Source organism: Aotus nancymaae, unplaced genomic scaffold, assembly GCF_030222135.1.
Source record: "Aotus nancymaae isolate 86718 unplaced genomic scaffold, 86718_ANA_hifiasm-v0.15.2.pri h1tg000089l, whole genome shotgun sequence".
Lineage (NCBI taxonomy): Eukaryota > Metazoa > Chordata > Mammalia > Primates > Aotidae > Aotus > Aotus nancymaae.
In genome coordinates this window covers 24,548,924-24,570,183 of record NW_026988504.1, presented here as the reverse complement: position 1 = coordinate 24,570,183, position 21,260 = coordinate 24,548,924, and the positions used below count along the sequence as shown (strand labels likewise).

The 21,260-nt window shown below is 46.6% G+C and overlaps 1 protein-coding gene across 3 annotated transcripts in view; it reads right to left on the bottom strand.

The window, feature by feature from the left end:
- Window positions 1–2,686: 2,686 nt before the first annotated feature.
- The window catches only part of LOC105711172 (signal transducer and activator of transcription 5B), a 78,222-nt gene continuing 59,648 nt past the window's right edge, over window positions 2,687–21,260 (bottom strand). For all 3 annotated transcript variants that reach the window (XM_064369459.1, XM_064369460.1, XM_064369461.1), the window contains 10 exons: window positions 20,785–20,872; window positions 20,576–20,698; window positions 19,448–19,540; window positions 13,723–13,929; window positions 12,456–12,550; window positions 12,223–12,353; window positions 10,180–10,350; window positions 6,164–6,215; window positions 5,746–5,856; window positions 2,687–5,287 (listed from right to left, as the gene is read on the bottom strand). In XM_064369459.1, the coding sequence (XP_064225529.1) occupies window positions 5,161–5,287; window positions 5,746–5,856; window positions 6,164–6,215; window positions 10,180–10,350; window positions 12,223–12,353; window positions 12,456–12,550; window positions 13,723–13,929; window positions 19,448–19,540; window positions 20,576–20,698; window positions 20,785–20,872 (1,198 nt within the window). In that variant the 3' untranslated portion in view covers window positions 2,687–5,160. The remainder of the gene's footprint in view (window positions 5,288–5,745; window positions 5,857–6,163; window positions 6,216–10,179; window positions 10,351–12,222; window positions 12,354–12,455; window positions 12,551–13,722; window positions 13,930–19,447; window positions 19,541–20,575; window positions 20,699–20,784; window positions 20,873–21,260) is intronic.

Sequence of the window (21,260 nt, the reverse complement as noted above, 5' to 3'; positions counted from 1 at the left end):
TACAAATCACTCATTTAGTCTACAATTCAAGAGCTAGTATATCCAGAGATATGTGCCACCAACACCACAGACAATTTTATCACATTTTCATCACCTCAAAAATAAACCCTGGGGAGTCTCTCTGAGCCTACTCTAGCTCAGGCGTCTGCCCAATTCATTAAATACATAAATAAAATAAAACCCCTCAAACCTGGGCGGGGTGTGGTGGCTCATGGCTATAATCCCAGCACTTTGGGAGGCCGAGGTGGGTGGATCACCTGAGGTCAGGGGTTCAAGACCAGCCTGGCTAACATGGCAAAACCCCGTCTCTACTAAAAATAACAAAAATTAGCTGGGTGTGGTGGCACATGCCTGTAGTCCCAGCTACTCGGGAGGCTGAGGCAGGAGAATCGCTTGAACCCAGGAGGCGACGGTTGCAGTGGGCTGAGATGGCACCACTGCACTCCAGCCTGGGCGACAAAGCCAGACTCGGTCTCAAGAAAAACAAAAAAACACACAAAAAACCCCAAACCCTGTATCCTTTCACTATTACCTCCATACCCCAGCCTCTCGGCAACCTCAAGTTTACTTTCTGTCTCCATAGATTCGCCTATCCTAGACATTTCCTATAAATGGCATCATATAATATGTGGTCTTTTGTACCTGACTTCTTTTTTTCTCGCTCTATCACCCAGGCTGGAGTGCAGTGGCGTCATCACAGCTCAAGTGATCCTCCCACCTCAGCCTCCTGAGTAGCTGGGCCTACAGGGGTGTGCTGACACGTTCAGCTAATGTTTGTATTTTTTTTGTAGAGATGGGATTTTACCGGGTTATCCAGGCTGGTCTTAACTGCTGCACCTGCCACCATGCCCAGTTAATTTTTGTATTTTTAGTAGAGATGGGGTTTCACCATGTTGGCCAGGCTGCTCTCGAACTCCTGGCCTCAAATGATCCATCTGCCTCAGGTTCCCAAAGTGCTGGGATTACAAGAGTGAGCCACCACACCTGGCCCAGATTTTTTATCTTTTTTTTCCTGTTTTTGAGATTGTATATAATTTCCATGAATCTGTCCTCAAGTTTGCTATCTCCTGCCTTTTAAAATCTGAGACTCTCTAGCAAATTTTTCATTTCAGTTACTGCAATTTTTTTTTCTTTTTTGAGATGGAGTCTTGTTCTGTCTCCAGGCTGGAGTGCAGTGGCACAATCTTGGCTCACTGCAACCTCCGCCTCCTGGGTTCAAGCGATTCTTCTGCCTTAACCTCCCGAGTAGCTGGGACTACAGGCGCGTGCCACCACACCCGACTAACTTCTTTTGTATTTTTTAGTAGAGACGGGGTTTCATCATGGTAAGGATGGTCTCGATCTCTTGACCTCGTGATCCGCCTGCCTCGGCCTCCCAAAGTGCTGGGATTACAGGCGTGAGCCACCTCGCCCGGCTTTTTTTTTTTTTTTTTTTTTTTGTGAGACGGAGTCTGGCTCCGTCACCAGGCTAGAGTGCAGTAGCACAACCTTGGCTCACTGCAACCTCCACCTCCCGGGTTCAAGTGATTCTCCTGCCTCAGCCTCTCTAGGCCTTTAGCTGTGCTAGTCTTGCGTTTTCTTCACTCCTATTTGTTCTTTTTTTTTTCTTTTTTGAGACAATTTTGCTCTTGCTGCCCAAGCTGGAATACAAAGGTATGATCTCAGCTCACTACAACCTCCACCTTGCAGGTTCGAGCGATTCTCCTGCCTCAGCCTCCTAAGTAACTGGGATTACAGGTATGTACCACCACGCCTGGGTAATTTTTTGTATTTTTTAGTAGAGATGGGGTTTCATCATGGTAAGGATGGTCTCAATCTCTTGACCTCGTGATCCGCCTGCCTCGGGCTCCCAAAGTGCTGGGATTGATTACGGGTGTGAACCACTGTGCCCAGCCTCGAGCTGACTCAAAGAAAAAATAGGGCCAGGTGCAGTGGATGGTCAGGCACCGTGGCTCATGCCTGTAATCCCAGCACTTTGGGAGGCTGAGGCAGGTGGATCACCTGAGATCAGGAGTTCAAGACCAGCCTGGCTAACACGGTGAAACCCTGTCTCTACTAAAAATACAAAAATGAGCTGGATGTGGTGGCACCTGTAATCCCAGCTACTCAGGAGGCTGAGGCATGACAGCATCTTGAACCTCTGAGGCGGAGGTTGCAGTGAGCTGAGATCACACCATTCTGCACTCCAGCCTCGGCGACAGCACAAGACCCACTCTCAAAAAAAGAATCAGCTGGAGTTGCTCAGTGTCATGCTCAGTGCATGTTCTTTTGCGTAATGACTTTGGGATGCCTTGACTGCAGCAGGAACCAACATCCTGGCATCATCAGTTGTGCTAGCTGTGTTTCTCCAACTGTGAGACTCTGCAATAAGGAACCAGTTCTCATCCCACACACAATGTTGAACTTAGGGTCAGGTACTCTAAATGTGCTGAATCTTAAGGACGAGCTTTCCAGAGTCAGGAGGCTAGAAGATGAAGACCATCATTCTCATTTTCAAAACATCACATGAGCAGAAAGGTATGAAAGGCCCCATCTACCATCAGAGCTAATGACGTGCCCTCTGAGGCAGCCAATTCCTGACCAGTTCCCTTTTTCAGGGTCATGCTGATGACCTGAAACTTTTCCCTGTTCAAGCTGCCCTCCCTTGGCACACGACAGAAAAAAGTAACAACAGGACTCAATACCATCCCTTCACAGGAAGCCTTTATTGTAACATAAAATACACAATTTTGTGACTGCCCCAAATTGTACACAATACTTTTGTTTGGTGGCTAAATAACTAATCTGCCTTGACACTAAAATATGTATCTGAAATAATTTCACAAAGTTTTAAAAAGAAAAATTATAAAAAGTATACTTTCATTTGATTTTAGGCTCCCCCTACCCCCTACAAAACCCCGCACATACCACACACGGAGCTGAAACATTTGAGGACTTGTGTGTGTCTGGGAGTGGGTGGGAGGCTGATGGGGTCGAGACACACCACTACCTTTCCTTGTGGTTTGCAGGAGCAGGGAGAAGAGAGAAGATAGAACGCAGAGAGTGAACACACCTTTTGTCAAAAATCTCCCCTCTCTAGGCACAGCCTCGGTAACACCGAGGACAGCTCACAGCTGGAGGAGCAGGGGAACGCCACGCTCAGCGAAGCCACACTCATCGGCTGTCTTCCTCCCAGACCCAGGGCCAACTGCAAAGTGAGCTCCAAGCAGCCCGGGACTGCCTGGCTACTCTGTCCTCAGCAGGCCCTGGGCTGGGTCCACTCCCAACCTGAAAGTGTATCAAGTCCGATCCTCCCAGGGTTGCTGGAACAGAGTGGGAGGTCTCAGAGGCAGGTGCCGGTGAAGAATCTACGGGTGGCGGGCAGGGAGGGGCTCTCTGAGCCTGGGTCCCTGAGCAGTCAGGCTCTCCTTCTCGCCCTTCCCTGATGCACCCATCCTCGTGGTGGGAATTTTCAAATCCTGGGGGGGAGGGAGGGGCTGAGTGGGATGGGGGTCACCTGCTCCTCAGAGGCAGAGAGACTCTACTGCCTGGCATAGAAAAATAAATCAGTGTATGAAACCAAGCCAAGGCAAACGGCAGCTTTAAAAAAGTCATCTTCCAATAAATAATTTACTATAGAGGAATATTTTTCTTTAACAGCAAAACACTGTTAAGTTCAAAAGTTATTTTTGTAAAAAAAATATGTTTATTTACTCTCATGTATAAAAATAAGGTTTTTGGCGCCATCCTCTCCTGGGGGTGGTCATGCCCTTCTTTTGGAGAGGGGGCCGAGGGTGACCTTTTAGGCCTTACCCGTAAGCTATTTTAATACACCTGCTCACCCCCCTCGTCCCCCACTGCCTGCCGTAGCCCATTCCTTCCTTCTGGTGTAAAGCTACAGAAGAAATTGTGGAACAAAATTATACTGAGTCTTTTTGTTTTGTTTCATTTTTATACTTAATCAAACTTCCCAGCAAACCTGGTGACTGCATTTCCCCACATCACCAACACCCGGCACCCAGGACCCCACGCAGGGTGACTCGCTGAGCAAGCTGGCCTAGGTTCAGCCCACACTGCTGCCACCACTCTTCAGTATGTCATGTATGAACAGAAAAGGGGAATGAAGTGACCTGGGTTCGGATGACCCAGGGCCCATTGCAGAATTCTGATGTCAAATTAGGGTGGGAAGGGGAAAACAAGATCTGACTTAGAAACAGAAACATGATTCAACATTTGCAGAAAGCATTATCCAGAAGCCTGAAGAACGCCTTGGACTGTGCATCCGCAGGCTCAGAGAAAGGCTGGGCAGCCAGAACAGCAGCTTCCTGGGTAACCAGGCAACAGTCTCAGCACCCGGGAGTCGGGCTCGGCGCTCCGCTCTGGCCAGAACACAAAGGACATGGCCCATCAGCTCTCAGTTATGCAGCCCTCTTTTCTCCAAACATGTCTGCATATGCGCACACCCAGAGGAACTGAGTGGCACTTCCAGGGTGCAGGCGGGCAGGAGGGGAGGGGACAAAGAGAGAATGTTAAGGTGGGCTAAGTGTCACGGAAAAGCCCATCCGAAAACCTGCAACTTCCCTTGCCCCGACGATCTCTGTAGGTTGCCCCTTTTCCCATTCCTACCCAAGAGCACAGGGGTGGGGAGAGGGAAGGCTCTCTTTGTCAAAAGGCAGTTATCTACATTTCGGAAGAAAAGCAGAGACAATCACGGTTATATATCAATTGCTTGGCAGACAGAGTGACGAAGACTCACTGGAGCACACATGCTTTCTCCTCCCTTTGTCCTTCTCTTTCTCGAACAGCCACCATGTCAAAGTCCAGCCACTCTTAAGACACATGGCCAAGTTCCAGACTTCACGAAACTCACCGCCTTCTTTGACAAAGTAAAAACCACCACAGCCTCTGTCCATGGCCCCTCTGCTACTGCTACTCTCTCGGACAGTGAGAGGGAGAAACACCATGGTGCAAACACACACACGCAGACATACACGCACACACAAACACACACTCACACTCCCTTTGCTGGTGCCACCATGCACAGAAACACTAAAGTCACTAGTATTAACACTTCACATTATGAGTATTGTTTCCAAAGAGAAGCGATTCATGGAATTAAAACATCCACAAGAGTGATTCCTCTGGCGAGAATGAAGAAGCGGCAGATGGGGAGGTCGAGGGTCACGACTGTGCGTGCGGGATCCACTGACTGTCCATCGGCCGGCCCAGGAGCTCCTCCACACGCCGTGCCACATCCATCGTGTCCTCCAGATCGAAGTCCCCATCGGTGTCAAGGACTGAGTCAGGGCTTGGGAGGGAAAGAAGAGGGATGAAGGGGAGGGGGAAAGGCTGTCAGAGACCACCCCAAGCCCCACAGGACGCGGGTCAGCGGGGGCAGTCTGAGCCAGCTTATGCCCTCAGCCTGGGGCTTCATGAAAAAGAACTACCATCCGAACAGCTGGCGTACAGCAACTTGGACTGAAACATCCTCCCCATACCTCTCACACGGGCTGTCCAGACACCTCACAACTCCACTGTCCTTAGAGGAAGAAACACCTCCATTTTGAGAGAGGGGAACAGATGATATCTGTCCAACCCAACTCTAAACCACCGATCATTTCTGGTCAAATCTCTCCCTCCCAAGGGCCAGAGGCCGGGCCCGGACTGGGTGGCTCTGGATTCTTTGCCCACCACCCCTCCAGGAGTCCAGGCTGGGGCCAAGTCCCCAGTTCCTCCTCCATGGACCCCCACGAGAATGCCACCTACTTCTGTGGGTACATATTATAGTGAGCCTGGGGGCACACAGCTGGGGAGGGGGCCTGGTCCATGTACGTGGCGCTGCTGCCCCCACCGGCATCTGCAGATACGTTCACAAACCTGCAGAAGGAAGAGCACAGAGCTCAGCCACCGGGGAGGCCAGGGCGGGTGACCTGGAGAGGGGACCAAGGGGCATCTTTGTCTTTCTTGGGGTATAGAAGGACAAAGTGCCCACCGCCCCTGGGGCTCCAGCTGCAGGAGTGGGGCCTCGGGTACTGGTACAGCGTGACCAAGCCCAGGTCCCTCCCCAGGGCTGAGTCAGGTTTCCCGGGGGATCGGAGAGCTGGGCCCAGGATCAGGAAGGGAGGCAGGGTCTGGGGGAGGAGGAAAGAGGCAGAAGGAGAGCCGGAGCCACCTGGACACTTACTCAGGGACCACTTGCTTGATCTGTGGCTTCACGTATCCATCAACGGCTTTAGCTGCCAAGGGGAGAAGGTGGTGAATCGAAGCTCTCAAGTGAAAGAAAAATGTGATCTTCGTTATGAATTACACCTTTTCTTAGGACAGGACACAACCACCTCACTTATCTAAGGATATGACACAAGCACTTAATATTTCTTTTTGTTTGTTTTACAACAGAGTCTCAATCTGTAGTCCAGGCTGAAGTACAGTGGTGCGATCTCGGCTCACTGCGGCCTCTGCCTCCCAGGTTCTAGTGATTCTCATGCCTCAGCCTCCTGAGTAGCTGGATCACAGGTGCACCACCACACTTCGGCTAATTTTTGTATTTTTAGTAGAGATGGGGTTTCACCACATTGCGCAGGCTGTTCTCTAACTCCTGACCTCAAGTGATCCACCCACCTCAGTCCCTCAAAGTGTTGGGATTACAGGCGTGAGCCACCGCACTTGGTCAAGCACTTAATATTTCAATCTGTTAGGAAGACCTGGTAGAGGAGAAGGTCAACACTGAAACAGACATTCAAGATATCTTTCAAATTGGCATGGATGTTTCAATAAATTCTTCAAACCACAGAACTATGTGTTTCAATACAAATCTAAGTCAAGCATTAATTGCATACTAATTTAAAAAAAAGTGAAAATCTTAAAGTCCAAGCAGAGAGGCAAGATTTGTTCTACCTCACCCAGGGGATAAAATCAGGACCAGGAGGGGTAGGTCATAAGAGGACAAATGTTCAGTCATGTAGGGAAGAATGTTCTAAGAAGAACTACCCAGAAAAGAAATGATTTATCTTAGGAAGGACTGATTTCCTTGTCACTGGAGGTTTTCTTTTTCTTTTCCTTTTTTGACAGAGTCTCGCTGTGTTGCCCACACTGGAGTACAGTGGTGCGATCTTGGCTCACTGCAACCTCTACCTCCCGGGTTCAAGTGATTCTCACGCCTCAGCCTCCCAAGTAGCTGGGATTACAGGCATGCAGCACCATACTTGACTACCTTTTGTATTTTTGGTAGAGATGGGGTTTCTCCATGTTGGTCAGGCTGGTCCTGAACTCCTGACCTCAAGTGATCCACCTGCCTTGGCCTCCCAAAGTGTTGGGATTACAAGCGTGGGCCATAGTGCCTAACCATCACTGGAGGTTTTCAAGCAGGTGCATACACAATGGTCAGGATTCTTGCAGAAAGACCTAAGCACTGAAGAGCTGCTGATCTGACTTGATGATGTCTGAGGTCCCTCTAACTCTGAGTGTCTAGTCTTTCAGGAAAGGGAAGGCTACTTTTCCTGGCACCTGCATGCTCCTTAATGCCTTGTGTTTCTGCATTTGGGGTACTCTGATGGTCACTAGTCCCAGTGAGCGCTGTCGGTGCCAAGAATGCGATGTGCCTTTTGTTTCCCACAGAATTCCCGCCGGGATGTGGCAGATGAGCAGATAAACCTGAACGTGATCTGGTCGGCCAGAGTTACCTTTTCTGAAGGCTGACTATGGACATTCAGGTAAGGAGGTAGTAACAGTGTGATCTCTGACATGGGAGAATGAAGTCTTGTTTCCGGGTATGTGAATACGAGGATCAGGATGTTAATTATATTAGGCAAGGGCGATCACACTATGGTTACAGGACAAAGAGCCTGTCATTTAAGTAGCCCAAGAGGGTGAAATGCTGCAAGGTTCACCAACTGCTCATTATCCTAATTTGCTTCTTCTAGGGCTTCAAGTGTCAGGAGCGACTTTTCATAACATCTCATGTTTTTGTGCTTTACAGTGTACAGAAAATTTATTTTTTTGAGATGGAGTTTCGCTCTTGTTGCCCAGGCTGGAGTGCAATAGCGCAATCTCAGCTCACCACAACCTCTCCCTCCCGGGTTTAAGCAATTCTCCTGCCTCAGCCTCCCCAGTAGCTAGGATTACAGGCATGTGCCACCCCGCATGGCTAATTCAGAGAATTTTATAGATTGGCTAAGAAGCTAAAAACGAAAGAAATGCTGCCAGAAATAGGATTTTTTTTTTTTTTTTTCTGAGACAGGGTCTTGCTCTGTCACACAGGCTACAGTGCAATGGTACAATCATAGCTCACTGCAGCCTCAAATTCCTGGGCTCAACCTTTCCCCCAGTCTCTGCCTCCTGAGTAGCTGGGACTACAGGCATGAGCCACCACGCGCAGCTAATTTTTTATTTTTTGTAAGATGAGGTCTCACCATGTTGCCCAGGCTGGTCTCAAACTCCTAGGCCCAAGGAATCCTCCCTCTTTGGCCTACCTAAGTGCTGAGATTACAGGCATGAGCCACTGTGCCTAGGCCCAAATTATAAGTATCTTAAATCACCAACATGAACTCACCAAACAATGCAATCATCAAATTGATGTTGGAAGATTACATTTACTGAGCTGTAACTCTGCCTAGGATATATTTCTTTCTTTCTTTCTTTCTTTTTTTTTCGAGGCAGAGTCTGGTTCTGTTGCCCAGGCTGGAGTGCAGTGGGGCGATCTCCTGGGTTCAAGTGATTCTCCTGCCTCAGCCTCCAAAGTAGGTGGGATTACAGGTGCCCGCTATCACGCCTGGCTAATTTTTGCATTTTTTAGTAGAGACAGGGTTTCACCATGTTGGCCAGGCTGGTCTTAAACTCCTGTCCTCAAGTGATTTGCCCACCTTGACCTCCCAGAGTGCTGGGATTACACGTGTGAGCCACCATGCCCAGCTACCTAGAATATATTTCTAAGTAAAAAAAAAAAAGTCACAAAAGATTACATATGGTACGGTCCAAACCCCAACCTTGCACCTTGAACTCCAAGGCCAGAGTGCTCTGACCTCAGCTCCTACCACTTATCTTCCCTGCTCAACAGGCTCCAGCCTCCCTGGCCCTCCTGAGGCTTTCCAGACATGCCCATTCTCAACCCAGGATTTCTGTGCTTGTTCTCTTGGCACAGCATATTTTTTCTCTAGATCTTTGTATATGGCTAGCTTCCTCACTTCGCTCAGGTCTTTTCCAGCATCACATCCTGGCTGGGTGCAGTGGCTCATGCCTATAATCCCAGACACTTAAGGGGCTGAGGAAGGAGGACTGCTTGAGCCCAGGCTTTTAAGACCAGCTTGGGAAACAGAGCAAGACCTCATCTCTATAAAAATAAAATGATTAACCAGGATTGGTGATGCATGCGTATAGTCCCAGCTATGTGGGAGGCTGCAGTGGGAGGATCAGTTGAGCCTAGGAGTTTGAGACTGCAGTGAGCAATGCACTCCAGACTGGGCAACAAAGTAAGACCCCATCTCAAAAAAAAAATTACATTCTCAGAGAAACCCTCTTTGACCATTCTAGTGAAATGACACCTTCACCCTCCTCCCTGCCCCTTCTCTATCCCTCTACCTGGCTTTATGGGTCTTCAGAGCACCCATCACTAAATGAATATATTTGTGTTTAATTTTTTTTTTTTATTTTTGAGACAGAGCCTCGCTCTGTCGCCTAGGCTGGAATACAGTATACACCTGGCTAATGTTTGTATTTTTAGTGGAGATGGGGTTTCACCATGTTGACCAGGCTGGTCTCGACCTCCTGACCGCAAATGATCCACCTGCCTCAGCCTCCCAAAGTGCTGGGATTACAGGTGTGAGCCACTGTGGCTGGCCTGTTTTCTTTTTTATGCCTTTATGTGTCTTCTGAAAATTTTATAATAAATATGTAATCCTTCTAGACTCAAAGCAATAAAACCATCTGTCACGAAAAACAAAATTTTACCTCTCTAAGTTTGTTTGATCTAAGCTTGTATTAGGAGGAATTTGTTTTCTTCTGTTTGATATTTGGGATTAGTGCCAGATGTGTTTTCTGTATGACTGAAGAATACAGCCCAGGGTTTACATCTGCGCTGGAAAATGCTCAAACTGCTCTAACTGAATGCTAATTGTGTAGGTTTTCATGCAAGAGACATCACATGCACCCACACACACACACAACCAAAATCGCAACAAAATCAAATCAGAATGCGAACATTGTTACCAGTAGCAGACTCGCAGGGAACTGGTGTGTAGTATTTGGAGTATACTTCATCTTTTGGCCGGTCAGGAAACACGTAGATAAGGTAATTCAAGTCTCCCAAGCGGTCGGCTAGAGACCGAATGGAGAAGTCTCTGGTGGTAAAAGGCATCAGATTCCAAAACATTCTTTCCTCTAGATCAAGAAACAGAACAATCATATTCTAAACATAATTTCTGAATAGGAAATCTTAAAACTCAAACGTACTATAAATTCAAGCTTGCCATTATAATGGCTCCAATAGAAATCCGTTTAAAAATAACCATGAGTTACAGATGAAATAGTTTTAAAAGTCATGGGTCGTAGCTCAAAAATGAAAAAAAAAAAAAAAAAAAAGTCATCGGTAGGCGCCAGGCACGATGGCTCACACCTGTAATCCCACACTTTTGGAGGCCAAGGCTGGCAGATCACCTGAGGTCAGGGGTTCAAGACCAGCCTGGCCAAAATGGTGAAACTCCATCTCTACTAAAAATACAAAAATTAGCCAGGCATGGTAGCGCTCATCTGTAGTCCCAGCTCCTAGGCTGAGGCAGGAGGATGGCTTGAACCTGGGAGGCGGAGGTTGCAGTGAGCTGAGATCATGACACTGTACTCCAGCCTGGGTGATAGAGACACCATCTCAAAAAATAAATTAATAAATAAATAAAAATAAAGATAAAAGCTATGGGTAGATAAGCAGGTTATACACAAATCACTTCCCAAGATATCCAATGATCTCAGTAGTTTCAGGTTCAAACAGTATTCCAACCCTCAGGAGAAGAAACAGTTCTTATTAACCCCAATCCCTGATTCCCTATACAAAGATATATAAGAGCCACCAAGCATGCCCACAAACAGAGAAAGTGTAAGAGCTATTAATAGTGATGAATAATTTTTTTTTTTAAAAGACAGGATCTCACTCTGTTGCCCAGGCTGGAATACAGTGGTGTGATCATGACTCACTGTAACCTTGAACTCCTGGTCAAGTGATCATCCCACCTCACCTCCAGAGTAGTTGGGACTACAGGCATGCACCGTGAGCACCACCATGCCCAGCTAGCTCATTAACTTATTTATTTATTTATTTATTTATTTTTTTAGAGACGAGGTTTTGCTATGTTGTCCAGGCTGGTCTTGAATTCCTGGCCTCAGGAGAACCTCCTGCCTCAGGCTCCCAAAGTGCTGGAATTACAGGCATTAGCCACCGGATCCAGACAAAACTTATTAAAAACTTTAAGTCACAAAAAACGAACTGGCAAACTACCCTTATTGTGAGGGTCAGAGGAAAGAACTAACATTCCTGCTGCCCTGGTGCAGCGGCTCACGCCTGTAATCCCAATACTCTGGAAGGCCAAAGCAGGGGATTGTTTGAGCCCACATGTTCGAGACCAGCCTGGGCAACATACAAAAAATTTAAAAATTCGATGGGGGTGGTGGTGCACGTCTGTGGTCCCAGCTAATCGGGAGGCTGAGATGGGAGCATTGCTTGAGGCCAGGAGGTCAAGGCTGCAGTGAGTCATGTTTGCACCACTGTACTCCAGCCCATGCAAGAGACCCTGTTACAAAAAAGAAAAGAACTAACATCTTGGTTAGAAATGGTTGATGGCAATATCTGTATGTTAATTAGGAGAAAGGAATATTTTACTACTGTTAAGGGCTCCAAATCATCCAAGTCATTCTCACTGAAATGAGCTTTACACAGATTAATAAAATAAGGCAGACATTTCAAGAGGGAAGCAATTGAGAGTCTGCACACTCTTGCATCATAGGCAGCCATGTCATGGTTATACGTTCATGTATAACCATGTTGCCATATACCATATCTTCCATGTATAACCAAATGAGTAACTGTGTTTCCCATAATAGTATCTTTCATAGGTTGCCTTATGAGTATGCATGGCTATACATTTGTGTTTCTCACAATTAGTACTGACCCCAACAAAGAGCAAGTACCTGATAAATTATTTGTGAAAATAATTTTGTAACAAAAGCAGCTAACTCTGGACATAAGAAGGGAGGGGCACTCACGAGAATCAAACTTCCAAGCAATGGTGATGCCGCCAATTTCTGAGTCACTGAATCTCAGCAGGAAGGTCCCATCTGGCTTGTTAATGAGTAGGTCATGGGCCTGTTGCTTGTTTACAAACCCCAAAATGGCCCTGGATCACCAAGGACAAAGGACAGAAGCAGAGTGTGACTTATTGATGCCAGAAAGAAGACCTTCAGGTTCTGTTGGTGCCTTAAGAAATAATGATTCTCACCCATCATTCCAATGAGGCTTGAGATGTTTTTTTAACACTTCCATCACGCCATCAAACCATTGCCAGAAAGTGTAATTCCGTCCTGGTAAATTCTCCTGGTTGGAGATACAATAGTAGTGAACACAAGAAAACAAGAGTAACACTTGGCATATTACACACATACTTTAACTGGAAAAATTAAATGGGAAACAAACATCTGCACTAGTCAGAGGCATACCTGGGTTTCACCTAACGGTCCCACAACCGAAAAACGGAATGGAGAGGAAGAGAGGGAAGACGGGGAAAATGCCAAACTGCAGTTACCAACACCCAGAGGACTCCTGCTACAGACCCTTTCACCTGGGGCTGGGCTGACCTGTCCCCCTGCTAGTTTCGATGTGTGGTCTGTGACCAGCAGCATCAGTATCACCTGGGAGCTTCTGAGAAAAGCACATTGTTAAGCTCCAAACTAAGGACACTGCAAACACCTTGGGGGTGGGGGTGTAGGAAAAGAAACAAAAGTTAAATTAAAATCAAAGGGACAGTCGGGAGCGGTGGCTCATGCCTGTAATCCCAGCACTTTGGGAGGCCGAGGTGGGCAGATCACTTGAGGTCAGGAGTTTGAGACCAGCCTGGCCAACATGGTGAAACCCTGTCTCTACTAAAAATACAAAAATTAGCTGGGCGTGGTGGCAGGTGCCTGCAATCCCAGCTACTCAGGAGGCTGAGGCAGGAGAATTGCTTGCATCCGGGAGATGGAGGTTGCAGTGAGCCGAGATGGCACCACTGCACTCTTCGCACCAGAGTGAGACACCGTCTCAAAAATCAATCAATCAATCAATAAAAATCAAAGTGACATCTGAATTACCAGATGCTAGAGGAGAAGTTTCTTTCATCAGCATCCCCTTGTGTTGGTTGAGGGTCGCATAGGAGCCTGATCTGGCATTACACATCGGGGAACAAAAGAAAGCGAAGGGGAAAGAGCACTGGAGCTCGAATCACTTCAAAAGCTTTGCTTTTGATGAACTACATGTGCTTTACTCTCTTTCCTTTACAAAGGAAAATGCATTAACTGTAGACAAAGCCCAACTTATTTAAAATGTGTAAAGATGTAATTTTCTACACGTGACCTGGGTAACTCTCAAGTTGCCCATCTAGTCAGAAGCTTCTGTTACTTTTGGTACGTTTTATTAGAGACAGGAAGAATAAGGGCCTGGGCAGGGAGACTCCTGAGGGTGTCTGGCTGGGAGGGACTGATCTAACAGAGGCTGGTGGCCGGGCCCCTCACCCTGTTGAACTGGGACCAGGACACGGACAGGCCGCTGTAATCCTCCAGGTGGCTGCTGCTGTTGTTGAACAGTTTCTGCGCCAGGAACACGAGGTTCTCCTTGGTCAGGCCCCGGTTGCTCTGCACTTCGGCCTTGAATTTCATGTTGAGCGCCTCACACAGCTGCGGCCACAGCACTTTGTCAGGCACGGCAAATGGCACTCTGCCCTGAGAGGGAGAGAGGCCAGAATCTTATGAGAAAACAGTTGCATGATTTATTCCCTCAAGCCACAGAAGAAAAACCCTGATGGCTGGGGGTGGTTACACACATTTGTCTTGCAGGGCGGCCTGAGGGTAAATTCGGACTCTGCTGGGGTATGAAGTCCCATGAAATTCAGGAGGTTCCATTTCATCTTCTTTACACACAACTAGAAGGTAACTCATGCTGTCTATGCTGTTTTGTAAATGAGCTGCTGAATTAACAGTCAAATCCTACGTTCTCACAGCCACAAACCAAAACATAACCAAGGTCCGGCTCTTAGACTGTAATCACCTTGGGAATTTAGAAATCTGAAAGACTGGTTCTCTAGGTACGAAGAGAGAATGTGTGTTCGTATGTGTGTACACGTGTAAGCGTGTGTGCACACACATGGAATCCGTGCCCTCGACTCCTTCTGCCAAGAACTCCAGCTCAAAGTAAAACAACTTGGTATGAAAGAGTGGAAATTGTGAGCTGGACAGTTTGACTGAGAAATAGGTTAGAACATTAATTTTTAATAAACTGCTTTTCAACCCATTTAGTCCTAGTACTCCATTTTGTTATAAATTTTTTTCAATAGGTGATTTTCACATGACTTAAAATTCAAAAGGCATAGATGGCTACCCAGTGAAGTCACTCCCCATCCCTGTCTCCCAGCAACTTGGTTCTTTTCCTTAAAGGCACTTAACATAGTTTCCTGTGCATACCACCAAAGATATTCTAAGCATGCCGGCAATGACATATGATTTTTTTCTTTTTTTAATAAATGGTAGCACAAAATCCACATGTTCCGCATCTTCTTCTTTTCACTGAATACTCCATCAGGGAGACCTCACATCAGCACATAAAGAAATTTTACCAGACTCCTGTAGATGGGCATCAGTGTAACAGCCTCTTATCTTTAGCTGTTACTTTTTTTTTTTTTTTTTTGAGACGGAGTTTTGCTCTTGTTACCCAAGCTGGAGTGCAATGGCGCGATGGCTCACCGCAACCTCCGCCTCCTGGGCTCAAGCAATTCTCCTGCCTCAGCCTCCCGAGTAGCTGGGACTACAGGTGTGCACCACCATGCCGAGTTAATTTTTTTTTTGTGTGTGTGTGTTTTTAGTAGAGACGGAGTTTCACCTTGTTGATCAGGATGGTCTCGATCTCTTGACCTCGTGATCCACCCACCTTGGCCTCCCAAAGTGCTGGGATTATAGGCGTGAGCCACTGCGTCTGGCCATCTTTAGCTATTACTAACAATGCTGCGATGTTCTTATGTTATTTGACCCATAGGACACATAGGCAAATATATCTGGAGAATAAATTGCCACAGGTAATTTATTTTCGAAATAAGGTCTTGCTCTGTCACCAGGTTGGAGTGCAGTGGCTCAGTCTTGGCTCACTGCAATCTCTGCCTCCTTGGCTCAAGCAATTTTTCCACCTCAGGCTCTCAAACAGCTGGAACTACAGGCACACACTACCACAACAGGCTAATTTTTATATTTTTTGTAGAGACAGGGTTTTGCCATGTGACCAGGCTGGAATCAAATTCCTGGGCTCAAGTCATCCACCTGCCTTGGCCTCCCAAAGTGCTGGGATTGCAGGCATGAGCCACCGTGGCTGGCCACAGGTCTTTATTTTATTTTTCAGTTTTTAGAGACAGAGTCTCATTGTGTTGCCCAGGCTGGAGTGCAGTGGCGTGATCTCAGGTCACTGCAACCTCTGCCTCCTGGATTCAAGTGATTCTCCTGCTTCAGCCTCCTGAGTAGCTGGGATTACAGGCACGTGCCACCATGTCTAGCTAATTTTTGTATTTTTAGTAGAGATGGGGGTCTCACCATGTTGGCCAAGCTGGTCTCAAACTCCTGACCTCAGGTGATCCGCCTGCCTCAGCCTCCCAAAGTGCTGGGATTACAGGCGTGAGCCACTGTGTCTGGCCAAAAGTCTTCATTTTAAAATAGCATAAGATTGGCTGGATGTGGTGGCTCATGCCTGTAATTCCTGCACTTTGGGCGGCTGAGGCGGGTGGTTCACTTGAGGTCAGGAGTTTGAGACCAGCCTGGCCAACATGGTGAGACCTGGTCTCTACTAAAAATACAAAAAATTGGTTGGGCGCGGTGGCTCACGCCTGTAATCCCAGCACTTTGGGAGGCCGAGGCAGGTGGATCACAAGGTTAAAAGATCGAGACCATCCTGGTCAACATGGTGAAACCCTGTCTATACTAAAAATACAAAAAAATTAGCTGGGCATGGTGGTTGCGTGCCTGTAATCCCAGCTACTCAGGAGGCTGAGGTTGGACAATTGCCTGAACTCAGGAGGCGGAGGTTGCGGTGAGCTGAGATCGCGCCATTGCACTCCAGCCTGGGTAACAAGAGGGAAACTCCGTCACAAAAAAAAAAAAAAAAAATTAACTGGGTGTGGTGGCACATGCCTGTAATCCCAGCTTCTTGGGAGGTTGAGGCAGAAGAATAGCTTGAACCTAGGAGGCAGAAGCTACAGTGAGCTGAGATTGTGTCACTGTACTCCAGCCTGGGTGACAGAGCGAGATTCCATCTCAAAAATTAAAAAAATAAAATAGCATAAGATATACAGTAGTCATTAACATAGCTGACAATGTTAAAAATGCTTATTTATAAAATAAAAATAAAAGAATAAAAAAAGAAGAAAAAAATGCTTATTTATTTAGACAAGATACTTCAGTAATTACACGGTACAGGAGATGCGGAAGTTTCACAGAGAGTGGATCTGTGTACAGGCAGGAAGGAAATGAGAAATGTGACCATCTTATCCAGGAGGCTTATCAGGACAAGAGGTAGGCAGATATTTTCAAAAAGGAGCCTCCAATTCAAGGTTTGTTAAGTGAAGCATGGTAGAATCTCTTAAAAATCTCACCTTTGCAGTAAAATACTGTTCTCTAAAGAGGACTGCTGGGAAATGTTAAGCCTCTCCACATGAACCAGAAGGTTCCATTTTACCTTCTTTACACACAACTAGAAGGTAACCCGTGCCATCCATGCTGTTTTGTAAATGAGCTGCTGAACTAACAGTCAAATCCTATGTTCTAATAGCCACAAAACAAAACATAGTCCAGGTTTGTTGGAGATACTTAGAGAAGGACATACTCTTATATCCCAAATAATAACCCTTTTATCATGCTTTCATGGGCTCATCTCTGCTGAAAATATGTAACAAATAGACCTTTGTCTACTAAAAAAAAATTTTTTTTTTTGAGACAGGGTGTTGCCTTGTCACCTGGGCTGGAAAATAGAGGCACGATCTTGGCTCACTGTGGTCTGGACCTTCTGGGCCCAAGCGATCCTCCTGCCTCAGCCCCCCAAGTAGCTGGGACTACAGGCTGGTGTATCATGCCTGGTTAATTTTTTTTTCTTTTTTTTTAAAAAGACGGGGTTTCACCATGTTGGTCAGGCTGGTCTTGAACTCCTGACCTCAGGTGATCCGCCTGCCTTGGCCTCCAAAGTGCTTGGATTACAGGCATGAGCCACCACGCGGCCACCTGGTTATTTTTATTTTTTTGTTTTGTTTTGTTTTTTGAAAAAAGATGGGGTTTCACCATGATGGCCAGGCTGGTCTTGAACTCCTGACCTCAGGTGATCCACCCACCTCGGCCTCCCAAAGTGCTAGGATTACAGGCGTGAGCCACCGCGCCCGGCCTGGTTAATTTTTTGTAGAGACACGATTTTGCCATGTTGCCTAGGCTAGTCTGCAGCTTGATCAAGGGATCCGCCTGCCTTGGCTTGCTAGAATGCTAGGATTACAGGTGTGAGCCATGGCGCCTGGCCTACAAGATCTTTAAAATGCTCATCAAGCAGCACGCTAGTAGGATTCAGATAGAATTTGGGTGCATAAATCCAAATTGTATCTTCCTTGAGGCAAAGCATCTCATTCTTCATGAGAGACCTGAAATGAATCACAGAAACTAAAATTTGGAAAAGAAATCTAATGGCATCTTCATTTATTGAAAGGTAGAGGATAGGAAGCAACTTCTATGCTAAAGTGAGCCTCTTGAGATGCTAACCTCAGGAGGGAACCTGGGAGTCCCAAATCCCATTCATAGTTTCACCCGAGGATTCAAAATAGTTTCAGGACTGACCTCGTGACAAGCATTTTCTATGTTACCTAATTTAATCTCCCTAACAAGTAAGTGTCTGCACGAGTAGATCAAGAGTATCCCTGTGCTGCAGACACTTACTGGAAACTCAGGCTCAGAGGGGGAAAGTGAACTTCCGTGTACTCATGGAGTGAGGAAATGGAGTCTCAGTTCAAACCTTGGCTGAAGTCAAGCCCATGTTCTTTCCACTTTCCGCATTCTTTCTATTCTGCCTCCCACTAAAGAAAACAGCATCTTTTTTCCTATTTTTTTTTTTTTTGTTCTTGAGAGGAAGTCTCACTCTGTCGCCCAGGCTGAAGTGCAGTGATGCGATCTTGGCTCACTGCAACCTCCGCCTCCTGGGTTCAAGTGATTCTCCTGCCTCAGACTCCCAAGTAGCTGGGATTACAGGCACCCAACACCACACCCGGCTTATTTTTTATTTTTAGTAGAGACAGGGTTTCACCATGTTGGCCAGGCTGGTCTCCAACTCCTGACCTCAGGTAATCCACATGCCTTGGCCTTGTGAGCCACTGTGCCCAGCCACTTTTTTTTTTTTTTTTTGAGATGGAGTCTCGCTCTGTTGCCCAGGCTGGAGTGCAATGGTGTGATCTTGGCTCACTGCAACCTCTGCCACTTGGGTTCAAGTGATTTTTTATTTTTTTTTAAAGACGGGGTTTCACCATGTTGGTCAGGCTGGTCTTGAACTTCCGACCTCAGGTGATCCGCCCACCTTGGCCTCCAAAGTGCTTGGATTACAGGTGTGAGCCACCACACCCGGCCTCAAGTGATTCTTGTGCCTCAGCCACCCAAGTAGCAGGGACTACAGGGGCATGCCACCATGCCCAGCTGATTTTTTGTATTTTTTAGTAGAGACAGCGTTTTGCCAGCCTGGTCTCGAATTCCTGACTTCAGGTGATCCACGTGCCTCAGCCTCCCAAAGTGCTGGGATTATAGGCGTGAGCCACTGCACCCAGGCTTTTCCAATGCTTTTTTTTTTTTTTTTTAGACAGAGTTTTGCTCTGTCACCCAGGCTGGAGTGCAGTGGCGTGATCTTGGCTCACTGCAACCTCTGCCTCCTGGTTTCAAGTGATTCTTCTGCCTCTGCCTCCCAAGTAGCTGGGACTACAGGCACGCACCACCATGCCCAGCTAATTTTTTTGTTTTTAATAGAGATGGGATTTCACCATGTTGGTTAGGATGGTCTCGATCTCTTGACCTTGTGATCTGACCACCTCAACCTTGTGATCCATTCACCTCGGCTTCCCAAAGTACTGAGATGACAGGCGTGAACCACTATGCCCGGCTCTTATGCTTTTTAAAGGGATAATACATAAATGAGGTTCATGACACTGGCATTGATTTGGAGACCCACATGCCTGAGGAATCCACTCACCGGCTCTGCAAAAGCATTGTCCCAGAGAACGGTGGCTGTCGCATTGTTGTCCTGGCTGCCATGAACAATCACCACCACTGGCAGGGACAGGGTCTAAAAACACAAGAGAAGGCTGAGCGCCCACCAGCCTCAAGTTCTTCTCCTTCTCTTACTATCACAACACTTCCCTTTTCCAAGTTTCAGTTAATGTTCCTCTCAGACACAGAATCTAAATGGCCCTGGGAATAATATGACTTTTCACCCTGGCACAATCTTAGACATTTTAAGTATTTTACAGGCAATGTTGCTTAGATATTTCTGTAGGATAAAGTGTCTCAAAGTTACATGGAGAACAGGAGAGACAAAAGAGACTACTGGAGACATTTCTGGGAAAAAAATTACAAATAAATGTGTAAAACTTACCACAACCTCTACTCAAATTCATCCCGAGTAATGTTTCTCATAATCCATTTTGTAGTCTATCTATCCAACTAGTTCTGTTCATTACTGTTTGTTCATGTTTAATTTTAATTTTAATTTTTTGGTCGAGACAAGGTCTCACTATGTTGCCCAGGCTAGTCTTGAACTCCTGAATTCAAGCAATCTTCTTGCCTCAGCCTCCCAAAGTGTTGAGATTACAGGTGTGAGCACTGCACTGGGCCTTGTTTGTTCATGTTTTGTTTTGTTTTTTTTGAGACAGGGTCTCACTTTTTTGCCCAGGCTGGAGTGCAGTGATACGATCTCAGTTCACTGCAACCTCAGCCTCCTGGGTTCAAGTGATTCTCCCACCTCAGCATCCTGAGTAGATGAGATTACAGGTGCACACCACCATGCCTGGCTAATTTTTTAGTAGAGACAGGGTTTCACTGTGTTAGCCAGGCTGGTCTTGAACTCCTGACCTCAAGTGATCTGTCTGCCTCAGCCTCCCAAAGTGCTGGGATTATAGGCGTGAGCCACTGTGCCTGGTCTTTGTTCATGTCTTAAGAGAATCTAAGAGATACAGTTCTCAGTGTGAGGTCAGTCCATTTTCAGTTTACAAACAGTCAAAAAGAAGAAGATGCTATGTGATTAAAAAAAAATTCTTTTATAAAACGAAGTACAACCCCCCTCACCGCCACACACACACACAGAGCTGAGGGAAGGCTTTACCTTGACTTGAAAAACCAGCTCATTTCCACCAACGCTGAACTGGGATTCGAACAGGATTGTAAACTTTTCTTCTGTCACCGACTCTGCACCACGACGGTCTGACCGCTTAATTCGTTTCAGGGACTGCAAAGGAGGAATATGAGATGTAAGATGAAAGTTGTTCTCTAAGAACTGGAAAACATTCATTCTTCCTCTTCTTCCACCCTCACCATGTTCCTGAAGTGGGCACTGAGGGTGCCCGTGGCTTGGTGGTACTCCATCACGCAGCAGTTGTTCAAGATCTCGCCGCTGTAATCACTGCAAATCAGAGAGAGATCAGCTCCAAACCCAGGCCAGGGACTCAGGACATGTGCGGTACATAATATAATTTGGGGTAGCAGGAAATAGAGAAGTTTGCTAAAAATGTACATCATTTAAAGGAAATGTTAGCTATATAACACATACATGTAATTTTCTCAGACATACCACTACAAAATGAAACAAAATCAAACTATATTCACAGAAAAAAGTTCACTGAAGAAGCTGTTTTTTTTTGTGAGATGGAGTTTTGCTCTTGCCCAGGCTGTTGTGTAGTGGCACAACCTTGGCTCACTGCAACTTTTACTACCTGGGTTTAAGCAACTCTCCTGCCTCAAGCTCCAGAGTAGCTGGAATTATGGTGCGCACCACCATGCCCAGCTAATTT